Source organism: Calonectris borealis, chromosome 28 (genome assembly GCF_964195595.1).
Source record: "Calonectris borealis chromosome 28, bCalBor7.hap1.2, whole genome shotgun sequence".
NCBI classification, from domain to species: domain Eukaryota; kingdom Metazoa; phylum Chordata; class Aves; order Procellariiformes; family Procellariidae; genus Calonectris; species Calonectris borealis.
Genome location: NC_134339.1, coordinates 1,270,679 through 1,289,034, shown reverse-complemented (window position 1 = coordinate 1,289,034; position 18,356 = coordinate 1,270,679). Strand labels below are relative to the sequence as shown.

The window sequence follows — 18,356 nt, the reverse complement described above, 5'->3', positions numbered from 1 at the left end:
CTCTGCCTTCCCTGCAGAGCACGAAGAGGAGGCCGTCGTGTCCCCTCCTGCGGCTTCCACAGGGGACGTGCCACCCCGGTGAGCCTGGCTGGCCGCAGCTTTGGGCAGCGCAGTGACACACGGAGCTCAGAGCAGTCGGGCTGGGAAAACCCCCAGCGAAAACCCCCGGTCTGCATCTGGCCACATCCCCTGGGCTAGGGACGGCTGGGGCTGCGGGGGACACCCAGGGACGCTGCCGCACACGTCTGCATGGCATCTCGGCCCTCCTCCACCCTCCTTCCAGGAGCTGCTGCCTCCCCATTCCCGGGTCTCAGGGCCCGCTGCAGGGAGGACGAGGCCTTGCTGCGGTGCCAGCCTGATGGAGCTGTGTCGATGCGGGTCCCGCTGGGACGGTGGTGGCGACGGCATGGCAGGACTGACCCCCCCTCCGGACGCAGGAATCCGGCTCGGGTAAACAAATGAGTAACCCGGATAAGAGCCCGGCCCCGCTAAATATAGCCGGGACGGCGCAGGGTCGGGGTGTCTCCACGCCAGCCCGTTCTCACAGCCCAGCGGGGACAGGTGAGGCCGGGGGACGTGGCCCCTTGTCCCACCCGTGGGTGCAGGCACCTTCGAGGCCGCCTCGGGCCGGCAGGGCTCTGGGTGCTGGCACGGGGGTCTCAGCACCGGGGGATGCTGCCGGGGGTTTGGGGGCGCAGCGCGGTGCGGCTGGACCCAGGCGGGGAGGTGGGCGATGGGGGTCGGGGGGGGTCGGGGCGCGCACCCCGCCGGGGAGCCCCGTCGGGAGCGGGGGAGGGAACCGGCGCGGGGCCGGATCCGGACCCTGTTCCGGGGGGCGCGGGGCGGGGCCGGGGGGCGCTGCAAGCCCGGCCCTTCCCCCGCGCCCTCCTGCGGGGCCGCGCTCAGCCGAGCCGGGCTGAGCTGAGCTGAGCTGAGCTGAGCTGAGCTGAGCTGAGCTGGGCTAGGCTGAGCCGGGCTGGGCTCAGCCGCGCCGGGTGGGGTCCCGCCGGCAGCGAGGTAGGGCCCGGGGCGGCGCGGGGAGGGAGGGGCCGGTGGAGGGGCCGGGGGATGCGCGGCCGGGGGGGCGGGTAGCGGCCGGAGGGGCTGAGAAAGACAAAGAGCCCACAAGGCAGGGATGGACGGACGGAGGGGGATGGACAGACAGACCGCAGCGCTGGGATGGACGGACAGAGAGGCTGGGATGGACGGGTGGAGGGGCTGGGACGGACAGACAGACCGCAGGGCTTGGGCGGAGGGCGGCGGGGCTGGGCCGGGGCGATAAGGGCTGCCTCAGCCGCCCAGTTTGCACAGAAACCCGAAGAGCTGAGGCGTTTCGGGGGGGGGGAAAGCGGTGACCCCATGGGGGGGACGACGACATGGTGCCCTCGCTCCCCCCCGGCTCTCTGTGCCTGGGCTGGGTGTCCGGGGCCGGCACGTCCCAGGCTGGCCCCCGGCACCAGGATTTGCCTTCGGGGCTTCCCCCGCCGGGGCGGACCCAGCCCCGCCGAGCGGGTTTGCCGGCGCAGCCCCGGGCCGCCCCCCCGCTGCCCTCCCGGCAAAGTTTGCCGCCGGCTCCGCGGCGCTGCTGGGAAGGGCCGGGGAAGGGCCGGGGAAGGGGCCGTTCTGGGCGGCCGGAGTGGGGGCGGCCCAGCGGCAGCTTCGAAGCCCTCGAGGTGCCGCGATGCTGCGGCCGGGGGCAGCCGGGGCGCGGGGAGGCCCTGGCTGCCGCCCCCCCCGGGCTGCCCCCTCGGGGGCACAGCGCTGCGCTCCGAGCTCCCGCTCTTGCACCCAAGGGCGCCCAGGGCGATCCCCCAACTGCCACCGCCTGCCCTGCGCTGGGGGCCTGGGGGCCAGGTTGGGATGAGATGGGACAGGGACTGTGCCAACCGTCCCCCAGCCAGCCCAGAGGGCGAGTGGGTTGGGGACCTCTGCCATGGGCCACAGCAGGGACAGGCGAGGACAGCCACCATGCCTGGCAGGGACCATCCCTGCTGGTGTGTCGCTGCTTCCCATGAATGTCCTCTGTCCTGGGTGTCCCAGGGATGTCTCTGCTCCAGGCCAGGCCAGCTCCCCCAGCAGCGGGTCCCTTTGATGGTTGTGGGTCCAGGGAGGGACGCTGGGGCTCTGCCAGGTCCCTGTCCCCATGACGTGGCCGTTGCTTTTCCCATCCCAGCTGATGGCCTTGGGCTGATCTGCTGCCCAGAGAGCCCCAGCCTGGGGGGCGGTTGGCAGTGGGACCACGTCCATCCCCGGTAGGGATGGCAGTGCCCAGGCATCCCCTGGGACCACCTGCACAGGAGCCATCAGGCTGGAGAGGCAGAAGGGATACTGCAGAGAAAGTCCTTGTCCTTCCAAGACAAGGTGGGACGGGGCTGTCCCTGGAGAGGTCCAGCAAGCAAAGAGGGACTGGAGGTGTGAGGGACAAATGCAAACGCCCTGCATCATCCATCATCTTCTGCACAGCCGCCCTGCAGCCGAGCACCACCTCCCGGGTGGCAGAGCCCAGGCCAAGGGGGCATGTGGGGTGTGTGGGGAGTCACTGCTGCCCAGTTTGGGGTCCCTTTGCAGGCATGTGGTGCCCCACTGCCCAGCAAACCTCCCTTCCCAGCCACCCCCCCCACCCCCGGTCTGATCCTGCCAGCCCCATGCCCAGCCCTGCCCGAGGAAGCCTGGGGAAGCAATAGGCTGGGGCGGGAGCTACACTGATAAGGAGCTGCGTTCCGCGCTCCCCATTAGCCTCTCGCCTTTCCCTCGCTAACCTCGGATGTGGCCAGGGCAGGAAGCAGCGCCTGGCGGAGGCAGGGCAGCCTGCGGTGCATCTGCGGCGTAATGCCAACCCATGGGCTCGCGCAGTGCCAAGAACCCCATTAGCACCCGCACCAGCCCCCACCGCTGCTGCCAGTGCCTCTCAGCCTCCAGCAGCCCATTTCAGAGACAGCTCCTCTCTGCCGGGATTTTACCCCAGCACCCTTTGCCTTTACTCGCAGCCAAACCCTCGCTCCCCTGGGATCTCCCTGGGAGAGGGTTGTGCCGGATCCGGTAACCCCAAACCCAAGCGCACGGGGTCGGCAGGGACAGGCACCGGGCTTAGGGTCTCTGCTCCGCAGGACCTGCCGTCCCCACGCACATCCTCCTGCGGTGGCCGCCCGCAATGGGGGGACACGGTGAGTGAGGAGCCCCTGACCCCCACATGAACCCCGTCCCATAAGTGCCTCTGGTTTGCTCTGGTGCGCGTGGGGTTCAGCTCGCCCCCAGCTGTGCTGGCGCTAAATGGCCCCCCTTTAATATTTGATTCCCTCTAAGTGCTGGCTGGCCGAGGCAGCTCTGTGCAGGGTGGCACCCGCAGCTCGGCCCCCGAGCCCGCCCCAGCATCGCGGCTGGTCCTGGGGCAGAGCCCCGGTGTCCCGGCCCTGCCAGCAGCGAGCGGCGGGTGAGGGTCCTGGTCGTGGTTGCACCAGGGCAGGATGGGAGGAGAGGACGGGGAGGGGGCGTGGGGTTTGGAGTCTGCAGTGTGGCACTGCCGGGGCTGGTGCATCCTTGCCCGGCCATGGTGCCACCACGGGGACGTCCCCCCTCTGGAGACTCTGGGGAGAGGGGTTGGATCCTGCCGCGCTGAGCCGGTGGGCAGCCAAGAGCATCCCATGGCTGTGAGTCCTCGGGTGATGGGGCAGCAGGGTGGCATCGCCCCGCGGGCTCCTGAGCCCCAGCCACGCTGGAGCGAGCACAGGGAACACCTTGCGGCGGGGGGGGACACGGATGAGGACAGCGCCCTGAGAGCGTGGGCAGACACGTGGGAAGGAACAGCTGGAGCGGGACCTCCGAGCCGTGGCACCCATGTGGCATCACTGTGGGGCGGGGGGCACAATTTGTCACCTCCCAGGGAGAGGAATCCCAGGGACACGGGAAAGGCTGGTGGTTCCTCGAGGACCCAGAAGTGTCACACCGAGACCTGACCGCGTGTCTCAAGGGGACCGTCACCTTCGGGGCCGCCGCTGCCCTCCCTCGGGGACCGGGGCAAACAAACAGCGTCAAGTTTTCGCTCTTGTCTCATGGAAAAAGCTGGGGCCATCCTCGCGCTGCAGCAGTGAATCACTGCCACGCTCCGCCAGCCGCCTGCGCCGGGACGGGGACAGGGACGTGCCCCCACCGCCACCCCCGGCCCCTTCCCTGCTCCCCAGTGGCTGCGGGGCCGATGGTGCAGCCAGCGACAGGGGCGAGGGAGGGGGTGCTGCCGTGCTGGATGGGTGCCAGCACCCTCAGCCCTGCAGCCCGCCTGGTTGCGGCCCCGGAGGAAGATGTTGCAACGCCTGGCCCCATCCCAGCCCCGGGACAGGCTGTGGGGTCGGCATGCGCCTCGGGTGGGTGCGGCGGCTCCCAGCCCTGCGGCTGCCCTCACGCCGGGCGCTGGAAAGGGGGTGGCGAGTGGGGGGTGCCAGGCTGCGGGACGTGGCGCAGGACTCAACCCGGGTCATGGGGACGCTGGATGCAGGACCAGCCGCTGGGTTTGGCCGGCGGTCGGGGTCAGCCTGAGGATTGACGTGGGGACAGGGACGGAGGGCAGGTGGCGGTGCCACCCTGCGTGAGGGGGAGGCTGGGGTGCCAGGCAGGTTGGGATACAGCTGGGCATCCCATGGGGGCCACGGGGCCGGGGACGGCGTCAGCCAGCGGTGTGGGGATGGGGCAGGTGGGGCGGCAGGGACACCCACAGCCTAGAGAAATGGCTCCCGGGAGGAGACGAGGGGCCTGGCCCCGGGGCGGCCTGGTCCCCGCTGTCGCCATGCCTCTGCCCCATCCTACATCACCCCATTTGCAGCCTGGACTAATTAGCGACGGAGGCAGCAGCCCTGGGGCTTGCCAGATGCTTCCCGGGTCACCGCCCAGCGAGCCAGCATGGCACTGACCGGGCTGCCCACGACCGCAGCCGTTCTGTGCGCCCTGTCACAGCTACCGGGCCAACGACCCGGTGACAAACCCTCGATTCCAGCTGCGGTGGGGCCGGAGAGGGGGAGAACGGGGATGTCACACGTGCAAGCCAGCTGCGTGTCCCACAGCTGTGGGCTGGCCGTGGTGCCGGCACTGGGGGATGCAGCACACGACTCCAGGTGTGGACATCCCATCCCATGCCTCAGTTTCCCCACCACACTGCGGGACCGGAGCCAGGGGTGCAGAGGGGAAGGTGCAGGGATCGGGGGGGGGGGGTGTCAGGATCAGGCCCTGGTGCAGCCGCCCTGTGCCTGCACACCCCATCCTTCAGAGCAGGACCCCCCCGCCGCGGTGGAGGCAGATGTCCCCAGGGGTGTCCGGCCATGTCCCCCCGCCAAGGCGGGAGGGAGCTGGTGCCGTGCTGCTCCAAACACCCACCATGTCGGATTACAGCCTCGTGGCAACAGCCCCATGTGGCTCGCGGCCGGGGACGGTTAATCCTGGCCAGCTGCAGGGCTGGGGCCCTCCACGCCCGCTGCGGCTGCTGCGCCGAGAGCAGTGCCAGCCCGGCACGTGCTGTGGTCCCAGTGTGGTGTCCGCCTCCACAGCCCCTGGGATGCCCCCCGTTTGCAGGCTCACGGTGAGTGGGTGGACGTGGCCATGGGGGACCGGCCCTAAACCCCCCTCCTTCTTCCCGCAGGGCAAGGCAGGATCGGTGCCAGCACCGGCGGGGGGCACACGCCATGGAGCTGAGCCAGGAGGCCGCCTGAAGCTGCCGGAAGGAGCGGGATGGGGTGGGGGGATATGGAGGCCCCCAACGGCAGCGCAACCGGCCGGTTGGACACGTGTTTTGGGGTGTTCAACGCCAGTGACGGCCGTGGCAATGTGCAGAACAGCATCGCCTCGCCCTGGTTCTCCACCGCCTTCGGCCTCATTGGCCTCTGCTCCAACCTCTTCGCCCTCTGCGTACTGCTCAGCTCCTCCCGCAAGCTGTCCAGCCGGGCCCGCTCCTCCTTCCTCGTCTTCCTCTGCGGGCTGGTGGTTACGGACTTCATGGGGCTGCTGGTGACGGCCTCAGTCATCATCCCCTATCACTTCATCAAGTTCGCCTGGGCCGAGGTGGACCCCGGCTGTCACCTCTGCAACTTCCTCGGCTTCTCCATGGTCTTCTTCGGGCAGTGCCCACTGCTGCTGGGGGCCACCATGGCTGGCGAGAGGTTCTTCGGCATAAACCACCCCTTCTCCCGCTCCACCAGCATCTCCAAGCGCCGCGCCTGGTCCATTGTGGGGCTGGTGTGGGGCTTCTCCTGCCTGCTGGGGCTGCTGCCGGTGCTGGGGCTGGGGCGGTACACACTGCAGTACCCCGGCTCCTGGTGCTTCCTCACTCTCCTGCCCGACACCGGTGACGTCGTCTTCTGCCTGCTCTTCGCCCTGCTGGGCATCTTCTCCGTGCTGCTCTCCTTCATCTTCAACACAGTCAGCGTGGTGACGCTCTGCCGGGTCTACCATGACCGGGAGTCGGTGCAGCGGCGCCGGGACAGCGAGGTGGAGATGATGGTGCAGCTCGTGGGCATCATGATCATCGCCACCATCTGCTGGATGCCCCTCCTGGTGAGGACCTGGGTCTTGCTGTGTTCCCCCCCCGTGTCTCTCCTGGGTCTTGGTGTCCCCCCCAGGCTCATCCTGGTGAGGCCCCAGGTCTCGGTGTGCTCCCCCTCCCATGTCCCTCCTGGTGAGGCCCTGGTTCTCGGTGTCCCCCTGCCACCACTCTGCACCCTGGGTTGGCACCTGGGTGATGGACTCTGGAGTTCAGCACCGCTTGCAGGCAGAGCAGGTGCTCCCCGGTAGCAGGTGCCCCAAACCAGCCTGGGACCCCTCTCCAACAGGCTTGACACCCAGCCTGGACCCTCATCATCCTGCTCACCCCAGGGCAGCTCATGGCCTCTGCGTGGACCCTCCCCGCTGATGCCTTGCCCCCTTCCCCCCCCCAGATCTTCATCATCCAGACGGTCCTGCAGCAGCTGCCGGCCAGCGGCCGGATCCAGGTGCTGCCCACGGAGACGCAGAAGATGCTGCTCATCTACATCCGCATGGTCACCTGGAACCAGATCCTGGACCCCTGGGTCTACATCCTCTTCCGACGGGCCGTGCTGCAGCGCGTCTACCCCAGCCTGCGCCCCCGGCCCTCCATCCTCTCCCTCTACCCCGTCCTCAACCCCTCCCTGCGCCGCAAGCTCACCACCGACTCCGTCCTGCAGTAGCGGTCCCCGGGGACAGACACCGAGGCGGGGGGACACAAGGCAACCCCCCCCCATCCCACCCCCCCGGGTTAATTAATTGTCCCCATCAACTGGGCTCTCCCTGCCCCCCTGAGCCCAGTGCCCGCGGGGGTGGCAGGGGGCACGGGGCTGCTCCCCCCCTCCCTGTCCCCTTTGGAGTGACCCCCCCCAATAAAAAGCAGCTTGTGCAGCTCTCCGTGCCCGCGGGGGGTGAGCCCCGGGGGGGCCCAGCCCCGTTGCCAGCTGGAGCTACAGCCCTTCTCCTCCAGTCTCTGCTTTAATGAGCCGCGGCTGCTTCCCGCCACGTTTCGGGGGTGCACGAGGAGGGGTGGGCTGGGTGCCCTGCTGCCCACCCCCAACCCGGGGGATACACCTAGGTGCAGCTCAGGAGGGTGCGGGGGGCAGGATGGGGACCCCCACCGCCAGCCCCAGTGGGGTGGGGATGCAGGGAGGGGACATGGGCGAGGGGTGCCGCCCCCCCCCCAGCTACTCCTGCCCCTCCTTGGGGTGGCAGGCGGCCGCCCACACCTCGGCCACGAACTCCTGGGGGAAGGCAAACTCGCCCAGCACCGAGTCCAAGCCGCGGGCGAGCTGGGCCACGCCAGGGCTCTGCTTCGCCGCCTCCACCATCGTCGAGGCTGGGGAGGAGGAGAGGCAGCGTCAGCGGGGGGCGAGGGTCCGGGATGGGCACCCCCTGCCCGCCCTGCCGCTCACCCAGCTCGCTGTCGCGGATGCCCATGTAGCTCTCCAGCAGGTCGTCCACCCGGCGGGCAGCTTCCTCCTCGAAGGGGCTGGGCTGGGGGCGAGAGGCCCATGCATGGGTGCCAGGGGGTGGGGGCATAGCCCAGGGACCCCCCAACTGCCATGGAGCCGTGCTCATGGGTGCTGCACCCAACAATGCAGCCGATGGAGGCACAGTGCAGGGTTCACCCAGGGGCGTGGGGATGCTCATCCCCACCCTGGGCACCCTGGTGTGAGCGGCCATGGGCTCAGGGTGGGGGTCTCTGGGGGGGCTTACCCCCTCCTCCAGCGTGGCCGGGCCCTGCGCCCGCAGCCGCAGCGTTTCCTTCCCGCTGGCCACTCTGCCTTCGCCCGGGGACTTGCTGCTCCGCGTCCTCTGCCCGATCATGTCTGCACCCCAGGGTGGGGGGGCGAGGTGGGGTGAGGGCGCAGGCAGGGCCTGGCACCTCCTGCCCCTCACTGCCCACCGCCCTGGCCATCACCCAGCCCCAGCCCACGCGTGTCCCAGCACCCCGGGAGGGGGGGACCACAGGGTGAGCCGTGCACGGGGAGGGGGTGCTCATGGGCAGTGTGGGTGTAAGGGACACCCATAGGTGCAGGGTGGGGATGCACATGGGCGCTCAGGACAGTGCACACAGAGGAGTGGGGGTGCCCATGGGGAGCACAGGCAGGTGTGGGGACCCCCGAGGAATGCCCACAAGATGCCATGCAGGGTACACACAGGGTGGGGGTGCAGGGGGGCACACGGGTGGCAGACCCTGGGGGGGGACCCGATCCCTGGGGAAAGGGCTGGGGGGCAGGAGGGCCACGGGGGATCGGCCTCCCCATGCTCCTCCCAGGGGTCCCCCAGTCCCCAGGGAAGAGCAGGGGGACCCCCCTGACTCACCAAAGGCCTTTTTGGGCTGCACCAGGCGGAGGGTGAAGGGCTGAGCCCGGGGCAGCTCCCGCAGCATCCGGGCCACCTCGTAGTGCCGGCAGCCCACGATGGAGTGGTCATTGATGGCCTCGATGCTGTCGCCCACGGACACCGTCTGGATGCGGTTGATGATGCTCCCCTCCTTGATCCTCTGCGAACCACGGAGGGGGACGGGGGACACACGATGGTGAGGTGGCACCACGGGAAGGACAGACAGACGTAGTCCCCATCCCGCCCCACACAAAACCACGGTCCCATGTCCTTTAGCAACGGGGTCAGACAGGGAGGGTCCTCCCCAAACTGCACCCGGGGCCAGGGTGGATCCAGGGCGGGGACTGATGAGGGGGAGTCAGGGAAGGAGCAGGGTCCCAGGGATGGGGTGCCAGCAGGGGATGTCACCCTGCGGGGCCACAGCCCCCAGGGCTGCCCCTGGCCCCGCAGCAGGGGGTTCACCTTGATGAAAGCGTAGCCGGCCCCGTTGTCCGTGATGGTGAGGCCAAGTGCGTCCTCTGTCTTGGTCACCTCCACCTCCTTCGTCTCGCCCCGGACGTGGGCAAAGATGAAGTCCTCCAGGCCGATCTGTCCCCCCAGCAGCTTCTGCATGTCCACTTTGTGCGTGTTGAGCGTGCAAAAGAGGATCTGTCCCGGGGAACCCCGTCATCAGGGGCGGGGGAGGCCCTGGCAGGGCAGGGGGGCAGCGGCAGTGCCGGGGCAGATCCGGCCAGGTCTGGGCGCTGCCAGAGCAGAGGGGTCCGGGGAGACGCAGCCTGCCCAGGGACCCAGCGCTGCGCCGTCCCTGCGCGCCCTTCCTCGGCTCCAGGTTACGCTGCAGCTGGCATCACCCAGGAAACAGGCAGCCCCGGCTCCCTGCCCGCGTGCTGGGGGGAAACTGAGGCACGGAGCCCCCCCAACCACTCCCCAGAGGAGACGAGACAGCCCTGAGATTAAAACCCTCTTTTCCAGGTCGTTTTGGGGGCTGCATTTACAAGCAGCTGGGGACCGGTGGCAGGGCTGCCCACAGACGGTGCCACTGGGTCGGCGTCCCCCCCTTTGGGTGCAAAGCCCCATCCCTGCCCCCCAGCAGCCCCCTCACCTCCGTGGGCGAGATGCTGAAGACCTCAGCGATTTTGGCGTAGAGCTCCTTGACGTTGGTGAAGCCCTCGATGCGCCCCGTGGGGCTGCCGTGGGCCAGCTGCGTGTGGAACACCAGCCGAGGGCGGGCACGGGGGGGCCGGGGGGCTGGGATGCCCTCAGCAGCGGGTGGCTCGGGGGTCCCCGGCTCCTGCCCCACGCCGTTCTCCATGGGGCTGCCCTCCTGGGCCTGCCTGCCGCGCTTGCCCACCCGCCGCATCCCACTGCCGACACCGCTGAATTATGGATGGGTGCCGGCTCCCGGCTCGGCCGTAAGGTGATCCCCGGGCCTGGGAACCCGATCCGGCGGCACAGGTCACCCACCTGAGATCGGGTGAGCTCTGCCACGTAGGAAGGGCACCGGTCCAGGCTGGAGGAGGTGGGAGAGCAGCCAGCACAGAGCTGACTCCATCGCACCCTCCCCAGCTGGGGCTGGGGGCTGCAGTGATGAGCTCGGGAGCGTCACCCTTGCTCCACACCCCAAAGCCCCCAGGATTAGGGCCAGGAGCAGCTCCAAAGCCGCTTCTGAGCATGAACAGACGGAGCCCAGGCCGGTTGTTTCTCCCATATTTATTTGCTCCCATCTCCATCCCAAGCCAAGCGGCCACCAGGAGATGGCAACCAGGAGACTCATCTACAGAGCACAGACCTAGCAGGCGAGAGACGAGCGGTCGCACACCAGCCCCGGGTTAAACCCAGGGCCGGATCCACGTAGTGCTAGTAAGAAAATAACTCTCTAATTACAGTCTGAGATTAGTGACAGGCAGCCCGGGGGACGGCCGACCCCTGCGCAGCACGGCCAGGGCTCAGCTGCCGTCACGGTGGTCCCACGGCGCAGGACGGGCTTGGCCAGGGAGGCAGGAGCCGAACGCCTGTGCACGGCCCCACGGGCTCTCTGCCGCGGGGGGGGGAAGGGGTCGGTCCCGGCTCCCCCTCTGGCACAAAGATTTTTTTTTGCCTTCACCGCTGCAGAGGGCAGGAGCTGCCCTGCCTGGTCCCAGAGGCCTGGGGGAAGGAGAGGTGACAGGCAGGGTGACACGGGCAGGGGGCTGAAGGCACCCATGGGGGGGCAGCGAGGGGAAGCGGGAAGATTAAATAAAGCAACAGGCCCGGGGAAGGAAGCCTGCCGCCTCACCCACCGCGGGACAGGGGGCCAAGGGGCTCCCTGGGCTGGTCTGGGGGCCAGGAGGCAGCGCCGAGCTCCGGGGGCTCCCAGGGCACCCAGCTGCCTCCCGGCCATCACAGGCCGGTTAACAGCAGCCCCCGGGTCACCCTGGAAAAGGCCGATTCACTCCAGGCCAGTAAGCTGCGGGCACCTCATCTGGGAGTCTCTGGTTTAGCGCGGCGGAGCTGCAGGAGCTGGGGAGCCCACAGGAGAGCGGGGGGATGCTCACGCCCACCGCTGACCACCTCGCCCAGCACCACGCCGGCTGGCGTCTCTCAGCCCTGGCACCGCTTGGTCCCCAGAAGCTCGAGGTCCTCGGAGATGGCGCAGCCGCGGGGCCCGGCCGCACCAGGGCTGGGGGGGTCCCAGCTCGCTCCTCCAGCGAGGTGCGTGGGGTGGAGGGGGAAGCAGTCGGACCACCAGCAGAGACTGTCCCTTGCGTGAGCTCCAAGGGACAGGGCCGTGGTCCGGCCACCCCAGGCTCCGGGAAGGACTGGTCCTCTTCACAAGTGTTCGCTGAAGGGGGAAGAAAGCAAGGCTGCATTACAGGGGGTTGCTTCTCGGAGCTTCTCTGCCCTGAGCCCCTCTCCGCCCACACCTTCCCTGCTCGGCTCCCGTCACCCAGGGAGCTGACCCAGTGGTCCCAGAGGGCCTTTGGGTGCTGGCTCTGGCCAGCCCTGCCCAGCTCACCTGGCTATCCGGGACAGGATCTCCTTGATGCGCACCACCAGCTTCTCATGCTGCAGTGGGTTGCTCTCGATGGCGCTGTGCAGTTTGGCCATGTAGAAGTCCAGAGTGCTCAGCGTGGGGGTTTCCCCGGTGCCTGTGAGGCGGCAGCCCAGTTACCAGGGCCAGCAAGTCCCCATCCAGCCCTGCCCACCGTGCTGGTGACTGGGGAAGGGACCCTGAACACTGGGTGCCACCTCCTGCAGCAGGAGAGAGCCCGCACCGACACAAGCCCAGGAACAAAAGGATTTGGGCTAATCTCTGCCTTGCGGGCGCAGCTGTGACGATGGCTCGAGAGGAGGACAGTTCCCAGCCTGCCCTACCCTGGTATAGGGGAGCCAACTGCTGTCACATCCCTGGGCTCCCCGGAGAGCCCCCCAAAGTGCTCCAGGATCCCACCCCATCAGCAGACGAGCATTGATCACCACCCCATTGCCCGCTCTTGTAGCCCCCTCGGTGCCCCTCCGCGTGGCCACCAGGTCCCAGCAGCAGGCTGGTCCCCACGGCTGCCCCGAACTCACCAGGGATGGGCAGGGAGGCGAAGCTGGCGGTGAGGGCCTGCCGCACCGACTGGAGCTGCTGCTGCAAGGCCAGGGTCTGCCTCTCCTCCTGGGCCAGCTCCTGCTCCAGCTTCTCCTTGGCACAGTTCATGCTCTCCGTGTGCTTCTGCAGGATGGCATTCTGCTCCTCAAACTCCGTGTTCATCTTCCGCAGGCGCCGCAGCTCGGCCTCCCGGGCTGCCGGGACCACACGGCGTCAGCGGGGGTGGCCCCCCTGACTCTGCCCCCCATCCCAGACCCAATCCCTCCCCCAGCCACGACTCCTCCAAGAGGCTCAGCGTCACCAGCCCCCGGGCTTGATCCCGTCCCTCTGTCCAGCCTCTCCAGGGACCTCTCACAGCCTGGATCCCGCACCCAGCGCCAGCCGTGGTCCCGCCCCGCGGGTGCAGCGGCTTTGCTTGCCGCAGCCCTTCCCCAGGCAAGGTGCTGCCGTGCCAGCAGCCCCCACCCCCCAGCCCAGCCCCTCACCTTTGTTTTGGTCCAAGAACTCCTCCGTGAAGATGGGCACGTCGAAGGTGGAGAAGGTGTCGCTGCAGTCGCCAGCCTGGGGGACGGGAGGGGACAGATCAGGCAGGGCTGAGCCCACCGAAGGGGACCCCGTCTCCTTGGGGCTGGGCAGAGAGGAGGCACAGGGATGGGGCAAGGGGTGGCCCTGCCTGGGCAGGCAAGGGACGGCTACGCTCTGCCTCCTGCCACTCCGGGCTCTGCTTCAATGGGAAGTTGGCGCCTCGAAGCACAACCCTCTGCCCAAACCTGCAGCCAGCCCGGTTCCCACGCGCCGAACCCAGCGGTGCCACGTGCCTCAGTTTCCCCACACACGGGGAAACCTGCCGGGGCCTTACCTTGTGCGGGTGCCCGTTCAGCAGGGTGTTCACTGCCGCAGAGCCCGTGTCCTCTGGAGAGGGGGAAGGAGGTTACCCCTAGGAGCCGGCCCAGCATCCCTCGAGAGGTCCTGGTTCTTGGCCGGATCCTGGCAGCGACGCCGGCAGCTCACTGCTCCCACAACTCACCTTTTTTGATCTTTTTCTCCTGGATCTTCTCTGCGCACATCTTGTAGGCCTCTGACTGCTGGTATTCCCGCAGCTCCTTCATGTACTGCTGCTTCTCCCGCTCCGCTTCGTCCAGGTACCGCTACGGTCACAGAGGGTCCTCAGCCTGGCCCGGTCCCGGGCTCCCGGGGGGCTGCTGACCCCTCCCCACCACGCAAGGCCCAGCTCCTGCTCCCCAGCCCACCAGTGTTGGCTCCCTTCGCGGCGCTGCAGCCAGGCAGCGAGCAGGCTTGGGGTGCAGGCTCTGGAGCGCGCTGCCCGGCCCTGGGGGGGGTCTCTCCTGGGGGCCAGTACCTGCTTCTCCGAAAGCTGCAGCTTGCTCCACTCAGCCCCCAGCATCTTGGTGATCTCCGGGAAGGGCAGGTCAGGGTGCTGCGTGCGGATCTGCTCGCGCCGCTCGTTCAGGAAACGCACGTAGCCCGTCACGGGGGCTTTGGGGCCATTGGGAAGGATCTTCTTCCTCTTCTTGCCCTTGGGCCAGCCCCTCTTCTTCACCGGCTGGCACCCAGCGAAGGGAAAGGGACAACCCGGCATGGATCAGAGCGCACGATGCCATCACGCTGGCAGGACACACCTACAGACCCGCCTGGGCCTCCCGTCCCTCCAGGGAAGGTCTGGGCCTTTCCTCGGGCCACGGCCACAGCCACGGGCTCGCCCAGCTGCGCCTGGGCTGCTGAAGGGCGAGTGGAGGGACAGCCCCAGGCTGGGCAACGCAGACCCCGCTCCTGGGGACCACGCGGGGAGGGATGCGGGCACCGGAGCTCACCTCCTCCTCGCCGTGCGGCTTCTCGCCGCTCGTCCGTGCCGACTCTCCCTTCTCCTGCTTGATGGCCACCAGGAAGTTTCCATGCTGAGCTTTGCCCGTGGCATGTCTGCAGCCAGAGAGGACCCTCAGAAAGGGCCGGGAAACCACCAGGACCGATAGCCACACATCCCCCGGCAGCGTGGCCTCGCGCTCACCAGATCCCCCAGCTCCCGCCCAGCTAAACAGCCCCCAGACCTGCTACCAGCCCTGGAGCCCCTGCTCCCCTGCGAGGGGAAGGCACGGCTGAGTGATGGGGCTCGAGCAGAGCCCAGCGCTGGGCAAGCAGGGCAGTCCTGGGCACACAAAAGCTGCCCCAAGGTCCAATGACGACCCTGGGACCTTTCAGTGACATTTGGAAGGGGGCCGGCAGCCGCCAGTGCTGCTCTTGGGACCAGGTAACGACAGCCACATCCCTGCATGCCACCAGGGCTCGGGCGCACACCTTGGCAAGGCGTCCCAAGCGGCACGAACCAGTTGATCCTCCTCTGCGAGGGAGGAGGAGCCGCGGGGGTTTGGATCCTGGCTCCCGGGGCACCACCTGGAAGCATCACCCACACCCTGGACAAGCACTGCCAGGCATAAGGAGAACCCTCAAGGCAGAGGACGAGGGCAGGGCGCCGGCTCGACCCGCTCCAGCCACAACCGCTCCATCAGGTTCCTGCCGCCTGCGCCGCCAGCGAGACGCACGGAGCCACCTCCGAGACGCATCGAGCGGCTCTAACGTGGGGCTGGCGGCCCCGACTCCCGCTCTCCAACCTGCTGCCTCGTCTTTACAGGTCAGCATCTGCCTTCAGCAGAGGATGCAGGCCCAGCACCCGGGTCCGCAGAGCCTCCTGCCCTGGCTGAGCATGCTCAGCTCCACTGCAGCATCACCCTGGGGCTCCCCAAGCCTCCCTGGCCCCTTCTCCAGCCGGCTCTGTCCCACGGCAGAGCCCTGTCCTGCTCGCACCCTTTGGTCCCCAACGCAGCTCCTGCTCCATCGGAGCGTGTCCGCTGGCGGAGCACGGTTGGGCCCCCCGCGTGGGGGGAGCCATGAAGGGCTCGAGCGTTGCGGCAAACAGCGCTCGCTTGGGTTTCATCCAAGTCACAAGACACAGTAACCAGCACAGGGCCAAGCACAAGCCCCAGCGAAAAAAGAAAACGCCGCTGTGTACCAAAAGCCCGACCCGCTCGGGATGCACCCCAGAGGTTCTCTCGCCTGTTTGAAACATCACGCACCTGGTGTAAACCCAAACCCCCGCAGAGACCCCAACCTACCACTATCAGTTTATCACCCGTACGAGCCACCCTTGCAATTAACTTGACGGGGGCCCCCGGGGACACTGCCCGTAACTGCATTGGTCCTTCTGGATGGAGCGGGTGCCCAGCACGAGCCCTTCCCATCGGGATCTGAGCCTGACCAGCCGCCCTGCGCCCCCACGCTCACTCGAAAGCGTATGGGAAGGCGTGAGACCATCTCTTCTTCCGTCTTCTGGGGGAAAAAACACCCCTGAGGCTCCGCACAGGCACGGCCAGCCTTAGGCTTTCTTTATCAGCCCTAACAGAAATGTTCCTGGTGATGCCCATACAGTATCATCGCGCTCAGCCACCACGGCCAGGAACGCACAAACACCCTCCACCACCAGACGCCGGATCTCTGCCTCCCCCCTCCGCGATCCAGATTCCTCGCGTGCCTGAGGATGCTTTAAAAAGTAAAGTTATTTCAGGCAAGATTCCTCCTCTTATCTGAACCTCCCTTGGCCGGTTCGCTCTGGCATCCACCTCCCTCCACCTCGGAGGCGCCGCGGCCCCCGCGCTCTCGCCCCTCTGCCGGGAGGGACGGCGCTCGACGCCAGCTGAGGAGAGCACGCGGTTCGCCCCAGGTGAATTAGGACCTCGCTGGTGTTAACCTCACCAGACCGAGTCTCCCTTTGCCCGGTGCTCGTTAGCCCGGCTAGGTGGAAGCAGGCAGGCAAGGGGAGAGCGGCGCAGCCCGCACTAGGGGACGGGGGTCCCCAAAGCACGCAGAAGACCCCCAAGGCTTGCAAGGCGCGACCGCCCACCCTTCAGCAAGGGACAAAGGACCGGGGCCCGGCACGGGACAGGGCGACGTGGAGCGGCTCGTGGCACCCAGGAGGACACGGGGGCCGCGGAGCGCGGCGGGGGGGGTGGCACTTACAGCATCCCGGCAGGCAGCTGCTTGGCGCTGTGGGCCATGGGTCCGGGGGGCCTCACCAGCACTGCTCGGGTCAGACCCCTGAGGGACGGAGCCAGAGCTGGCACCCGCACCCGGCGGGGGCGGGGGGCGCTCCGGAGACGGGGCGGGGGGCTGCGGGAGCTCCACGGGGGCAGTTCGGCGGCCCCCCCCGCCAAAGACCCCCTCGGAGAGGTCTTCCCCGTGGGGACATCGCAGCCCCCCCCGAATGGCGTCCCCCCCCAGCCAGACCCCCCTTTGGTCTCTCCACCCCCCAGGCCCCCACGGAAGCCCCCCCGCCAGGCCCCCCGTCCCCCCCAGCGCCCCACCACGAGCTCCAGCCCCCGCCCCCCCCAGTGGACCCCGCTGCGCGGTGCCCCCCTCGGCCCCCCCGGATCCCCTCGCTGAACCCCCAGCAGGCTCCCCCCCTCCCACCGCCGCCCCCCCCGCGATCCCCATCGCTGCCCCCCCAGGCCCTCGCACTGAGGCCCCCAGCAGGGGCCCCCCCACCCCGGGGACCCCCGAACCGGCCCCCCCGCCCCAACTTCCCTGGCGCCGCCGGCGCCCCTCCACCGCGCTTCCTCACCTGGCCACGCCCCTCTATTATTATGTAAACTAGAAGTTCGCCTCGGCGCTTCCGATTGGCCGCTCGCGCCGAGCCGTGGAGGGCGCAGCCTAACGCGGATTGGCTGGAACGGTGCACGTCAGAGGTAAGCGGCGGAGAGGGGGCGGGGCGAGGAGGGGGCGGGGCCAGCCGGCGCGGCGCGCGCGCGTACGTTGAGCTCGGCGCGCGCGGCACGCTGCCCACCAATCAGAAATCGGCGTGGGGACGGGGAAGTGTTGTGGGGAGGGCAGCCCCTTAAAGGGGCAACGACACGGCGGGGGGTCCCACCTCAACCGGCCCACCGGGGGTGACCCCGGTGCCCACCCCGGCGTCCAGGGCACGGAGCCCCGGGAGGGACCTCGGGGGGCTCTAGTGGCCCCAGTGTGCCCTCACTGCTCCCAGCACCCCCAGTCCCAGTGATCCCAGTATCCTCCCATTGCTCCCAGTAACCCCGGTGCCCACCTCAGCGCTGTTCCAGTCACTCCAGTTACCCTCCCCCACTGCTCCCGGCAACCCCAGTATCCCACGCCTGCTCCCAGTGCCCCAACGCCCAACCTTGGGGTCCCTGAACCCTCCCAGTGACCCCAGTACTCCCCTCCAAGGGGGGACCCACTGACCCCGGTACTACCCATACTGGTCCTAGTGACCCCGGTACCTACTCAAGAGGGGGTCCCAGTCATCCCCGTACCCCCACACTGCTCCCAGTAACCCCAGCATGCACCCAAGTGGGAGGTCCCCATGATGCCAGTAGTCACTCCAGTGTCCCAGTGACCCCAGTACCCCCCCAAAGAGGGGTCCCCATGACCCCAGTAGTCACCCCAGCATCCCAATGACCCCAGTACCCCACACTGCTCCCAGTAACCCCAGCATGCACCCAAGTGAGGGGTCCCCATGACCCCAGTAGTCACCCCAGCATCCCAATGACCCCAGTACCCCACACTGCTCCCAGTAACCCCAGCATGCACCCAAGTGAGGGGTCCCCATGACCCCAGTAGTCACCCCAGCGTCCCAGTGACCCCAGTACCCCACACTGCTCCCAGTAATCCCAGCATGCACCCAAGTGAGGGGTCCCCATGACCCCAGTAGTCACCCCAGCGTCCCAGTGACCCCAGTACCCCACACTGCTCCCAGTAACCCCAGCATGCACCCAAGTGGGGGGTCCCCATGATGCCAGTAGTCACCCCAGCATCCCAATGACCCCAGTACCCCACACTGCTCCCAGTAACCCCAGCATGCACCCAGGTGGGGGGTCCCCATGACCCCAGTAGTCACCCCAGCGTCCCA

General features: G+C 68.4%; 3 protein-coding genes across 5 annotated transcripts; 1 reads left to right on the top strand and 2 right to left on the bottom strand.

The window, feature by feature from the left end:
• The first annotated feature begins 343 nt into the window (after nucleotides 1-343).
• On the top strand, nucleotides 344-7,456 carry TBXA2R (thromboxane A2 receptor). Of its 3 annotated transcripts, none has more exons than XM_075175115.1 (3): nucleotides 344-450; nucleotides 5,624-6,534; nucleotides 6,915-7,456. In XM_075175115.1, exons 2-3 carry the CDS (start codon nucleotides 5,713-5,715, stop codon nucleotides 7,182-7,184), a joined length of 1,092 nt encoding a protein of 363 aa, XP_075031216.1. In that variant the 5' UTR covers nucleotides 344-450; nucleotides 5,624-5,712; the 3' UTR covers nucleotides 7,185-7,456. The 3 variants fall into 3 exon arrangements, with proteins under 3 accessions (XP_075031216.1, XP_075031215.1, XP_075031217.1); XM_075175114.1 differs by lacking the exon at nucleotides 344-450 and adding an exon at nucleotides 465-561; XM_075175116.1 differs by lacking the exon at nucleotides 344-450 and adding an exon at nucleotides 840-1,017.
• A 25-nt stretch (nucleotides 7,457-7,481) lies between these two features.
• Nucleotides 7,482-10,453, bottom strand: GIPC3 (GIPC PDZ domain containing family member 3). Its single transcript, XM_075175112.1, has 6 exons — nucleotides 9,953-10,453; nucleotides 9,313-9,498; nucleotides 8,830-9,010; nucleotides 8,221-8,333; nucleotides 7,917-7,998; nucleotides 7,482-7,840 (listed from the first exon to the last, which is right to left on the bottom strand). The coding sequence occupies exons 1-6, from the start codon at nucleotides 10,208-10,210 to the stop codon at nucleotides 7,689-7,691; spliced, it is 972 nt and encodes a 323-aa protein (XP_075031213.1). The 5' UTR covers nucleotides 10,211-10,453; the 3' UTR covers nucleotides 7,482-7,688.
• A 92-nt stretch (nucleotides 10,454-10,545) lies between these two features.
• HMG20B (high mobility group 20B) lies at nucleotides 10,546-17,160 on the bottom strand. Its single transcript, XM_075175111.1, has 10 exons — nucleotides 17,055-17,160; nucleotides 16,454-16,531; nucleotides 14,257-14,362; nucleotides 13,785-13,988; nucleotides 13,452-13,572; nucleotides 13,284-13,336; nucleotides 12,910-12,985; nucleotides 12,403-12,618; nucleotides 11,846-11,978; nucleotides 10,546-11,671 (listed from the first exon to the last, which is right to left on the bottom strand). The coding sequence occupies exons 2-10, from the start codon at nucleotides 16,489-16,491 to the stop codon at nucleotides 11,659-11,661; spliced, it is 960 nt and encodes a 319-aa protein (XP_075031212.1). The 5' UTR covers nucleotides 16,492-16,531; nucleotides 17,055-17,160; the 3' UTR covers nucleotides 10,546-11,658.
• Between the last annotated feature and the right edge of the window lie 1,196 nt (nucleotides 17,161-18,356).